At 46.1% G+C, this 12,503-nt stretch overlaps 1 protein-coding gene across 1 annotated transcript in view; it reads left to right on the top strand.

The window, feature by feature from the left end:
- LOC142574925 (uncharacterized) overlaps positions 1–4,831 on the top strand; it is a 60,306-nt gene extending 55,475 nt beyond the window's left edge. The window contains exon 4 of the mRNA XM_075683917.1: positions 4,656–4,831. Within this exon, the coding sequence (XP_075540032.1) occupies positions 4,656–4,816 (161 nt within the window). The 3' untranslated portion in view covers positions 4,817–4,831. The remainder of the gene's footprint in view (positions 1–4,655) is intronic.
- Positions 4,832–12,503: the final 7,672 nt, after the last annotated feature.

The raw sequence follows: 12,503 nt of genomic DNA, 5'->3' as shown, positions 1-12,503 counted from the left end.
CCCCCTTCATCCTGTAATGTGACTCGGAGCAGAGCCGCTCTCTGACACCAACGCAGTCCTAGGTTTCCTGAAAGATGCTGTGTTACATGTTATTAGCCCCATAGGTTCGTAGCGCCTCCTCTCTTCAGAGGATGCCGCTGTGAGAATTGTTTCGTATAGCACATGCCTCTAAGCCCTTGTGTTTAAATGGCTCTTGCGAGGCAGTAGTGCTCGAGGCAATTTTAGCGTCTCTCATATTTTATATATTGCATCATCCTTTCCTAATGCATTTTAGTGATCATAGTACCACGTCATTAGTCATTGCGATAATTTTATTACGTGTAGATTTTATGCAATTTAAACCAACTCTTTTAGGCCCCTTTACAGCCACGTGACATTAAATTTACAGACGCTATCAGATCAGTACGAACTCATTAACACAAGCATGGCGCCCTTTGGCCATACCTGGCCCTCGCGCCACTAAATATTAAACATCATCATCAACAAGGAGAAGCTATATTCGAAATTATAACCAGAAAAAGCCTGGGGAAGCAGAAAAAAATGTACATAGCATGAAATCAGTCAGAAGAAAACGTGGCATAGGATAAGCCACGATATATGCACTGAAGGATAAGCAGGTTAATATCATCAGCAATTTCGAATATATAGTAAAAACAGTGGAATAATTCTATACTAGCCTGTACAGTATTAAAAGCAGCCACGGTACCTCCATTCGAAGCAGTAATGCACAGGATAGAGAGGCTCCTGTAACTAGCGATGAAGTTAGAAGCGCCTTGCGATACCTGAGGCGGGGAAAAGTGGCAAGAAAATATGGACTAACAGACGATTTAATCAAAGATGGAGGAGATATTCATTAAACGTTTGCGGCTGAAATGTCTCGCGACTTGAAGTGTCCCAGAGGACTATGAGAATGCCAGCGTTATACTAATCCACAAAAAAGGGGTGAGTGGATGGATGGATGAACTTTATTGTGGTTCTTTAGGGCGTGTGTTAGCGCGGCGGGCCGCTCCCACGTAGGAACAGAGAGGCCGAGCCTCTCTGCCACGTCACGAGTCGTACGTTGGACAGCCCATTACTGTTCTTAGAGGTTGGGGCTGCGTAGAACTGCATGCCAGCGTGAAGAAATGTTGCTTTCATCGCCGCGTAAGGCGTCACACCGGCACAGCATGTGATCTAAGTTGACTAAGCCAATACATAGTGCACGTGCACTTGTCTGAGTATCGGGGTAAATCCTGTGAAGAAGCAGGGTATTCGGATATGCCCCGGTCTGTAGAAGCCTTAGTGTTAGAACCTGAGGCCCATTCAGTTTAAAGTGTGGGTGGGGCTAGACCCTCTGAGCCAAGTAAAAGTGCTCGGTAAGTTCGTTGTTCGAGGAAGGGCAGTCCCGATTCTCTGTACCCCTAACGTCATGCTGCCCGTTAAAGAATTGAAAAATTATCGGCCCGTTGGCTTGCTTTTAGTGTTGTATAAAACATTCAGTAAGATTATTTTCAGTAGAATAAGGGCAACAATCGACTTCAGTCAACTAAGAGAACAGGCTGGCTTCAGGAAAGGATACTCTATAATGGATCGCATTCATAACATCAATCAGGTAATCGAGAAATATGCTGAGCACAGTCAACCTCTTTATATGGCTTCCATAGATTATGAAAAGACGTTTGATTCAGTAGAGGTACCAGCAGTCATAGAGGGATTACCTAATCAAGGAGTACAAGAGGCATACGTAATTGTCTTGGAAAATATCCACAAAGATGCCACAGCTACCTTGGTTCCCCACAAGTATAAAACTACCTATAAAGAAAGAGGCCAGGCAAGGCTATTCCAATGCTATTCATAGCATGCTTGCAAGAACTATTGAAGCAAATTAACTGGGGAGGCTTAGGAGTGAGGATCAACGGCGAATATCGCAACCTTCGGTTTACAGATGACATTGTCCTGTTCAGCAGCACACGGGACGAATTCTAACAAATAATTGAGCACCTTAACAGAGAAAGGGTAACAGTGGAATTGAAGATTAATGCAAAGAAGTCAAAGACAATGATCAGTAGCCTGGCAAGGGAACAAAAGATCGGGATCGCCAGTCAGCCTCTAGAGTCGGTGGAGTACGCTTAGCTAGGTCACTAACTCACAGGGGACCTGATCAAGAGAAAGAAATGTACAGAAGGATACAGAGGGAAATGTACAGAAATGTGTTGCAGTGCATACCGCACTCATTGCTAGGTCTTGACCGGGAGCTTACCACTATCGCTGAAAAGAAATGTGTAAAATCAGTGTATTTTACCAGTGCTGACATATGGGGCAGAAGCTTTGAGACTGGCAGAGAAGCTTGATAACAAGTTAAGGACCGCGCAATGAGCGGAGAAACGCAGAATGTTAGGCGTAAAGTTAAAAGACAGGAAGGTAGCGGTGTAGATCAGAGAGCAAACGGGGATAGCAGATATTCTAATTGACTATAAGAGAACAAAATTAAGCTGTGCAGGCCATGCTGTGCGTAAGGTAGATAAGTGGTGGGCCACTAGAGTTAGAGAATGGGTGCCAAAAGAAGGGAAGTGCAGTCGAGGAAGTGCAGTCGGCAGAAAACTAGGTGGGGTGATGAGATTAGGAAATTCGTAGGCGTAGCAGGAATTCGTAGTTGGAATCAGTTGGCGCAGGACGCCTAAGAAATGTTATCGCTGAGCGCACGACGCGTCTACATGTATCGGAAATTTCTAGAATGTTATCGATGCTTCTAACTGCTGTCTGTTTTCACCGAACCTTGTCTAATCTGATTGCTTGTATGCGCGACGCGAATGATGTAGAACTTTGTGGAAGGAACGCGGGTCCCAGCGGTTACTCTGGAACATTCGACGACTGATCTATAAAAGCCGACGCGCTGGACCCGCTGATCAGATTTTGACGACCGCCGACTGGGTTCGCCGTTGTCGCCGTTCTTTAGGTGTAGCCTGTTTTTGTGGGCACAGGTTCGCCCGATAAAAGATAGTGTTGTCTTTCACAGTATTGCTGCTGTGTTCTTCATACGTTACTCCACGTGATATATATATATATTTGCAGGGACAACATAGCCACAATTAGTACATGACCGGGGTAGTTGCAGAAGTATGGGAGAGGCCTTTGCCTTGCAGTGGGCGTAACCAGGCTGATATATATATATATATATATATATATGTGTGTGTGTGACGTCTCCATGCAAGTGGCTAAGTTTCAATTCCTAATAAACGTTGTAAATTGAAATTATTTATTATTAGATTTTTTAGTGAATCCTTAGCATTGCCTATTGGAAAGAAAAGCAATACTGAGACGCATACCATTCCCGTGCATTTGACACGCTTTTGCTAGAATACTCTGTCCAAAGGGTCACTGAAGTCTGAGGGTTCTTTTTTTCAGAATCAAAAGAGCACGCAAAGCAATTTGAAGCGAGGTTACCATAAAGTAACATATTCCTTGTGTAGGCACAGGCTATCTGAACCATTACAAATAATGTTTACTTCGCTACCTCTTCTCTTGAAAAAAAATATAGTAAACTTTTTCCTGCGTCTGTATATAAATATATTGTGTTTGGGCATGGTGTTCAGAGTGGAAATTCAAAAAAAATGTGAGAAAATATGGAAGGCAGCCACCTCTGGTGCTTCTAATGCGCTTGTCCTCCTATTGTCAAGATTGGCAGAAATAAAGCGAAACTATGAATTAAAAGCTGTGCACCCTCGCACCGACATTGAAGCAGTAAGCTTTAACCACAATAAAACTCAAAGTAATAATTACAGTAGAGGCAACTCAAAATGAACCTCAAATGATGTGGGTGACAGAACTCTGGTGATGGCACTTGACGGGGGGGGGGGCAATCTAGGGTTCGGTATCATGGGGAGGCTCTGCCCCCCCCCCCCCCCCGACCTCGTCGCGGAAGATTTCGGAGAGGGCTTGTGCTCCGGAGCCTCCCCATAGCCGGCGCCTGTGAACTGCACGTCGTTCCTTATACCGTGTATTCTCTCAAAGTACCATCCCAAAATACAGTCAGCACGTTTATTTTTTCCTGAGAATTGAGTGAATAGAACAGCGCGGGGTGTGCTTGGCCTTACCGCGGGGCGTCTTGAACCGATTTTCTGCCGCTTTTAACATTTCTATAACAATATGATGCTTGCTGCACGGATACGCACAAAATACTGTCACATTCATCCTGCGATGAATGTGAATAACTTAAGCACCTTCGCTACTCAGAAAAGGGACCACAAACTGCTGCGCTAACGCTTTGCACGTCGACAATGTCAAGATCTACGCACTGACGCTGCTTCCTTGTGCTCTGTTGCAGCAGCGCGGTACCATCTATTGGTAATTCACTGAATCACAATGATAACTTCTACCTAATAGAAAATAAATTTAAATAATTCTTCAAAATTTCATTTGTCCTTTACAGTTTTCATTAGAATCACTCGTAGACTTTGCAAAGTAACTCACAATCATTTTAACCCCACAATACCGGCAACAGTGCACGCTTCTTTGAATTCTTCTTTGGCTATCGTGGTTCACGTGACATTAGAGCCGACTTTTGTTTCTGAAGGATTGAAAGCCCCTGTGATAAAATGCGGCTAGAATCATCGCAAGACAATTGCGGTAAATATGGAAGCCTAATAAACTGGATTTTTCGGTTCCCTTCTGTGCAGGGCATTTCCGGGACGCAAATGGATCATACAGCGGACTCTTCCACTTCATGGGTGGAATGGTTTTCACATCTGTTGTTCTCACTGGTTGGCTGTGGGTTTCAAGTACAAGAAAAAATAAACTCAAGCGCAACGCTTTGTCGGTCAAAGCAACGGCGGAGTAAATGTATGGCAGCCAATTGCGTGGTCGGGCTTCAGTATTTTATGAATTTTTCTGACTTTCTTGCGAATGCAAGCCAATTCAATCAGGCTTGATTGAGTCTATTCGAATTCGACATACCACGCTAGTGTGAAAGAGCAGACGGCAGTTGCAAATCGGAACAAAACAGCAGTAGCCTGAACAATGGCTTTTAAATATTAAAGGGTGCTTAATGGTGAGCGGTTGAGCTGCGCGCAGCATATCAGTTTGGCAATTAAATGGTCTAAGCAGTAAGAAATCATGCAGATCCTGCTCACCTTGGGGATCCATATGTTATGAAAATTACTTTGTAAGTTGCCGGCGGTCCAGCATCGTTTTGGCTTTCCCAAAGTGTTACCAGGTGGACCAACGTGTCTTTGCAAGGCCAGTAGTGGCGTGTGTGACACGAGCGTGTGTGTCAAGATAGCAGCAAGACGACGACTGCAGTGAGAACAATCGCGTGACGTCGAAGGCGTGATTTCTACTCCAGCTATTCGACTCAAGTTTGCGACACGCAGGCTGCTGGGATTACACGGGTAGCTGACGGGCGTAAGCGAAAGAAACACTGATCGTGACGCCATCTGCGACTAAGTATTGTACTATGGTACGCCCCTGTCTTTTCATGTGGTCTATGCGCAAACAACGATGGCGTTTTTACTCAATGAAAGGTACATTAAACCTGTTCAGCGTGTGCCTATCATGAAAGTAGCACAAGGTCGCCCTAATTTAGGCAGCGTTAACTCCAACGAGGAAAGTACTGGGGAGAGTAGGCCATCCCGAAGGCGGTGTGCAGCCTAGGAAGGCATCTCATAGCTAACTGTCGCGATGGAGCAATGCTAGAAGCTGACATGTGATTCACACGGTATGTCTCAAAAAGCTAGTAGGCTTTGGAAGGAGAGAATTATGCGTGTTAGAGCATGCAGTTGCTGTGCGGGAGCACAGACGTTCGATCCCGCCTTTTGAGACTTACTAGTACATTGAAAAGACCCGTAACGAGACTAGATAGGAATCTAATTATCGAAAGTGTCTAGAATCAGGCAGGTAATGCTTCGCAATAAATGTTCAGAATATTAGGCTACGTTCTTCTATTCCATTTAGAAGGCTTTTATCTTGTTGCATCAAGACGTTTGAGTATGCATGTCTAACGTCACTCTTGACGTGAATCTTAATTGTTCTGTGCATAACATCCTTTCCCTTTATGACTTTAGTAGAGCTGGTAACCCGACTCTGAGTTGAAGCTTAATGTAACATTTTCCTTGCTTTAGAAATTGCGCTTAACATTTATCCCAAGGATGAAAAAACGGTATGAAGGCATTCGGAGGGTTATGACACGGTTGCTTTAGAGCCAATAGTGGAATGTTCCACCATATGCAGATGTTTGCGCGCATCGCCTCTTTCCTCAGGTACACACGTCATTCGAAGTTGAGCCAGCACACTTATCATAGCATCTGCAATTTATTCGTTATTACGCAGCCATGTTATTTTAGAATGTTTGCTGGTTCACCGGAAGCTGACATGTAAAACGTGTTCGCCACGCCTTGTGGTGATTCCTTATAAGGTTTCTACCTCGGCTCACATTTCAGCATGGCTGGGCCCACACATGGTGATTATGACGATGATGTGCACATATAGCCTTTGCATTGGGCAGGCAAACGGGGGATCGTTTTAACCTAGGAAATTACAAAAAATATAAGATACACTGCAGCACCAATCCAGCGATGGTGCACATGTTCACCCCCTCGCCGACCAACCCTAAGACATGCTGGCAACGCCAGCTGTTCAGTTACCCGAAAAATGATCAGTGGGAACGCTCGCGCTATTGTCTAGGGTTACAGATGCTACCTCAGTCGTTCTATAGACATTTGCAGGAAGTAATTCAGCCAGGATAGGTAATGTTAAAAAAAAATTCGAGCAGAACGTGGGAGGCAATGTTATAGGTACAGAGCCTGGAGGATCAGCGAAGTCTGGCGGACTAGGACCGGGCTGTGGCATTAGCCAACGGCTTTCTGGACTAAGAGAGCCGCCCACCTAGGGCGAAGAAAGAACACTTTCTCGCTGTTTCACACAATAAACGTTCATTCCTCCTCCTCGCGCGGAAACTCCCCTGTCAGTTGTCTAAGTATGCGTATGTAGTTGGGCAGAATATTAAGCTGCGTGAAAAAGACAGGACATAAGGAGAAGCATAGACGCACACACAAAGCTCTTTATGTGTGCGTGTATGTTTCTCTTCAAAGCCTGTCTTCTTCGGGCAGTTAAAATTTTGCTGACTCTACGTGCCGACTAGCCCAGCAACGTCCTCAATTGTAGGCGCCAGGCAAAGATTCTGTTGTGCCGAAGATAAGGGAAATTAAAAAAAATATCTTTTCGTTGACGAAGTGTGGCACATATCCATTGGCGATTGCTTAACTACCGATGTTCTCGTCGAGGACCTCTATTAAATTACAGCGGTTCACGTCTACTGGCTCGTACCCAGTTACTCAAGTTCGTATGAGATTGATTCATGATGAGATGCAGAGACCTAGTGACACGTGCCCAGCACGCCAAGTCGCCTTGAAAGAGATTCGTTGAAGAGTTTTACATACCCATGCTACATACACAGTCCTTAATCACATACAGAGTGACTTATTTCGGCGTTACACAGCTTCCTTGAAGACTAGCACATTGGTACGCTATGCCACACACTCAGCGGCCCAAGTTGGCCCGACGGTTGATTTCGAATCCTGTCCTCTTTACACAGCAGCCCGACGCACTACCCATTCTACCATACACTACCCAGAAACAAGTTTGCGGGAAAATGTTTAGACACATAAGTAGATAGATATACACACAGTTAACCCGCGGAAGGTAGTCAAGTACAACTAGAATTCTCTTGGAAATCCTTCGACTTGACAGAGCTCTTCAGAGAACTGTTCCTCCGAGCGGCAGCAACGGCAATATTCGAGGCATCGGCGTCGTCTTATAAGGCGGCTAGCCATGCCACATAAGCGCCACAAGGAACGGCTGTTCACGAAGTAAAATGCCTGTCGAGAGAAGCCCCATCTTCATCGGGGCTCGGCGACAGCTCGTCTACAGAAATGGCACCCGATGATTACCTGCACACCGCCAAGATGGCTGGCCGGTCTCGTTTGAGTGGCATGAAATTTAGTACCCGAGTGCGCCTTCTGGCTACCTGGTACAAGCACTTGGAACGCATCGCGTAGGAAGCGCGTGTGTAGGTACGGGAAGCCAGCTGGGCTCGGGAGATTAGGCCCACTGGATTGCCTTGGCGGCTAGGACACTGCCTGCGCTGCCGCATCGACGATGGGCGCTCCGCTAAGTATGGTTGTGGTCGTCGTAGCGGCGCCGTTCCTTCGCTCGTGGCCACCACGCGGGCGCCATGGCCTTTGCATACGAAGGGGCTGTGTGGGAACAGCCGCCGTGATCCTTGCAGAGGACACACTCGTCGACGTCGCGGATATTAGCAGAAGGTGGAGGGACGGTTCAACCGTAGCTGTTGGCCGGCTGGCCAGGACTCTGGCGCTGAGCTTTCGCTGGAATCCACAAGAAAGGAGGCGATAAGAAACCGAAAGTCATGCTCCCACCAGCGTGTTTTGGTGTTTGATGCAAAGTATTTACTCAGATAGTATTGAGCATAATTCCGACAATACTTCACAATATTAACCCAAGGAAGAAGTTTGATCTAAAAAAAGAAAGACATGTTCAGCTATGCGTCGTACACATGCGAAAAATAAGGTAAGTTTGTACCAAAGGTTCTGTACCAGGCACCGAAACGTCACACAATTTCTTAACCGAATTTTTGAACTTGTGTGCGACAGCGCAGTACTACTTATGGAGCTCGAATGCTCCATGAGGCGGACATTCTATGCACTAGTAATCAAAATGCATTTTTCACTATTCGTTGAAATTTAAGTACTTAACATTGGAATAAATGATTGCGGGGCACGTAGCTACAAATTGGAGGCAGGCCCGTTATCGAGGCATGTTCAAATAAAAGCGATTCTGATGGTGTCACTTAGTTCGAAGATGTGTTCCGAAACCGTACGACTAAATCCGTTGTACTTCTAGCTAAAGAGACCGACGCAGGAAAGACAGTCAATTCTATATAAATTTTTGCTGCGCTGCATAAGAAGGTGCTTTGTGAAGTAAGCGTTGGATAAAAGGAACTAGAGTGGGTCTTGCGGCAAATGTGATGGTGCTTTTCTGAAATCTAATGCTTGTTTCAATATTTGTCTTATGCGGAAGTGCCTTGGAAAGTAGCTGGCTGAATTTCATCAGTTGCAGTAGGACTGCTATAGTGATTAGCTTGAAAATTACTTACTGGTGTTCTATTACTTATCTAAACATTTGCTCTAACTATTCATAGCAGTTTGCGTCCAGATGCTCGAGTAATCTAGCTAAGGTAATTTAAGTTTGCTGTCAGCATCAGAAGCTTTTTTAAATGTTTTAAGGATAAGGTGGTAAACACTTGGTATTTGTGTAAGGTTCAACGTTTTTGGCTTAAACCAAAGAGGGCAAAGAGGTACTTGGAATTTTTTAGGAAAGAAATTTTAAGTGTAAAAGCGCCGGTGAATCAAACCTACCAGAGCGCTAAGCCTGGTAACGGAAACAGCCTGGTAAGTTCAAGACGGCCGCCAAAGCAATACTAACCGTTGTTTTAAGCTAAGCTTTTGTTGCCTCTTGCCGCAGCTTGCGGGCTCAGGCTTCTGCTGTATCTCCTAACGTACAACTTGGGTCTCTGGCTACGTGCACTTGGGCGTGTTGCGCTATGTAAACGAACATTCCTTGCCGATTTCCCAAAATTTCCATTAACGATTCAACGACAGCGCACTCCTTGAGGCATAGATGAACATTAAGTCACGTCGCCTGTCTCGCTGCAAGTGCGCTGCGGTTGAATCGGTAATAGCCAACCAACTAGCCCACCAATACCTGCTGAGAAGGGGACTGGGCAGGTGCCCGAATATACATGCGGAAATAGATTGAAAGGGCTATTAAGTAGGCAATAGCAAATTGAGGTCAGTTACGGAGGAATCCAGAAGTCGGCATCAGAAGCCGCCGCGTGTGAAGCCTAAGTTAGGTGAACGAAATCAGCAAAGGTAAGCCAAACACACATCCAACCATAGGATGCACTGAGAGAGGAGCCTTGAGCTGCGTAGATGAGAAGTAACGGGACGTTTCAGTAAACGTCAACGAAACCTTCGAATAAAAGTGATTCCCACAAATGCGTGGGCGTCGAATATCTTTCTTTTTTTTTTCGCGTCCATTGTGCCCACCCCTGTTTCAGAAGCAAGAAGTGGGGAGAGAGTGCGCACAAGCATTCGGGGGTACCCTTGCCCAAGTTCTTACAATCCTCACGCTGTGACTACGGAGGTGCACCAGGGGAGAATGACAGAAACAAACACGACGTTACAGGTTTTTGTGATTTTCTGAACATTTTCTTAATGAACACGTTTTAATCCCCAGACATTTAGTAAAGGTACTGCGCATTCATTATCTCCTACAATGTTTATTTCAGCATTTTGTGAAATGTTGTAGTTGTACGCTTTCATATCTACGTGTCTTCGTCCCCGCAGGGGCGTCTGCGTCAGCAGGCGTTTGGTGTGGTGCGACACCACGTACCCGGGCACACGAGGGTTGGCCCCTCCCGCGTGTAGCCGTGCGCGGCTTAGCCATGTCTCGGCAAAGGGGGATCCTGGGGGTCGAGCCGATGCTGGGTGTTCGGACCTTTAAGGTGGAGGCAACACACCTCTTCGGCCTCGGCCTCACATAGACGGCACCTCCAAACTGACCCACCTGGAGGAAATCGGCAGTCGCCTTTTCCTGTCCTCTCCAATTTTCGTCTTTCTCTCCCACATTTCCATCTTTCCTGTCTTCACTTCTTATTACTTCCGTATTTCCTGGCGGCAAGGGTTAACCGTGTGTGATATATCCAGTCTTGGGTATATATATATTAGGTTATAGCGGCGATGCATGGATGGCGTCTGCAGGTATCATTCCCAACCTAGTAGCGTCCCCTAGTTGGGCTCGGTGGTGGGTGGCTACCATCGCCGCCGAATTTTCCGATGTTTAATGGCAAACGCTTTTCCCCGCCTCCAAGATCGCCCTCAAAAACGAGGGCGCACCGAAGCAACATTTCAGTTCGTATTGAAACCAAATCATGACACCTTCCCAAAGTTCCATGTCCTTCATAGTGAAGGCAACACAATTATGAGAAAACTATCGCCTTCCTTAGTATCGAAATGCCTATCAAACACGATTGGATCAGGCTACAAAGCATCAAAGATGGCAAGCGGAGACCTCCTCCTCGAACTAACGAAGAAAGAACAAATCGAAAGTACCAGTGAACTGACAAGTATCGGTGACATTAATGTCACAATTTCCCCACATCGCTCGCTCAATACTAGCAGAGGAGTAACATCAGAAGATTTTTTGAACCTCAGTAACGAAGAGCTCCTTGAGGGATTCCAGGAACAAAATTTAATCAAGGTACAAAGGATAACACTTCGACGAAACGACCAACAGATCCCCACAAAACACGTAGTACTCACATTTGGTTCCAGTACTGTGCCAAGGTCACTCGACGCAGGCTACCTCAATATCAATGTCCGACTATACATACCGAACCGAGGCGGTGCTTCAAGTGCCAGAGGTTCGGACATGCATCACAATCATGCCGAGGAAACATGCGCGAATGTAGTGCTAACGACCATCCATCTGACAACTGCAATGCTCCCGCACAATTTGTCAATTGCAAGGGCGGTCATCCAGCTTTCTGGCGGAGCTGCCCTTGCTGGAAAAGAGAAAAAGAAATAATTTCCATAACTGTAAAAGAAAAAGATTTCGTTCTATGAAGCGAGGAAAAGGCTAGGGCACTTATTTCAAGTAAGCTATGCCAGTCTGACGCGGTAGGGGGCAGCGCCACACCGGTCTCAGGAATCTACAGGGTCCACGTCCGGTACTCCTGTAGAAACCCCAACCGCGCCCTTGGTGGCTGCAGCCAGTGCTGCTCCATCAGCAACGAAGACGGGCCCGCAGATAACCGTGCCGCAGGGGCCGAAGTTGAAGCGTACCCCACGGCCCGAGACGCGCGTCTCGGCGCCTGGCTCTCGATCGTCCAGTGCTTTGGAAAAGGCGATCGAGGTCGATCCTAAAACCCCGGCGTCATTGACGCCAAAAGATCCGCGGTCCTTGGAGCGAAGCAGAAGCAGAAGCATATTATACATTCGCTGAGAAAGGAAAAGGTAACCTGAACGGTTACCGCCCTTCATAAGAGTAATCAGCTTTTAAATACATGTCACCTACAATTTGTAAGCTCACACACATAAGTAATTTTTTTTTCAATTCCAAAAGGTGGTTTTCACCATTCATTGGAATTGCAGAGGACTAATGCACAATCTAGGTGACATCAAAGACGTCATAAATAAGTTCTCACCAGTTGCATTCTGCTTTCAAGAAACGAACCTGGGACCCAAACATGCACATTTTCTTAAAGGTTGTACTGTCCTAAGAAAGGACCGCGAGCACTCCAGCCGTCTATCAGGAGGTGTCGCTATTGTCGTCAAAGGCGGCATCCCTACACGGAACGTTTCATTAAATACTGCGTTTGAGGCAGTAGCTGTCACCGTTTTAACTTTTAAGACTGTCACTATCTGTTCGTTGTACATCCCTCTCCATAC

The sequence above is a fragment of the Dermacentor variabilis genome, chromosome 3, assembly GCF_050947875.1.
Source record: "Dermacentor variabilis isolate Ectoservices chromosome 3, ASM5094787v1, whole genome shotgun sequence".
NCBI lineage: Eukaryota > Metazoa > Arthropoda > Arachnida > Ixodida > Ixodidae > Dermacentor > Dermacentor variabilis.
Note: the sequence above shows the minus strand (reverse complement) of the source record. Positions and strands in the feature narration are given on the sequence as shown.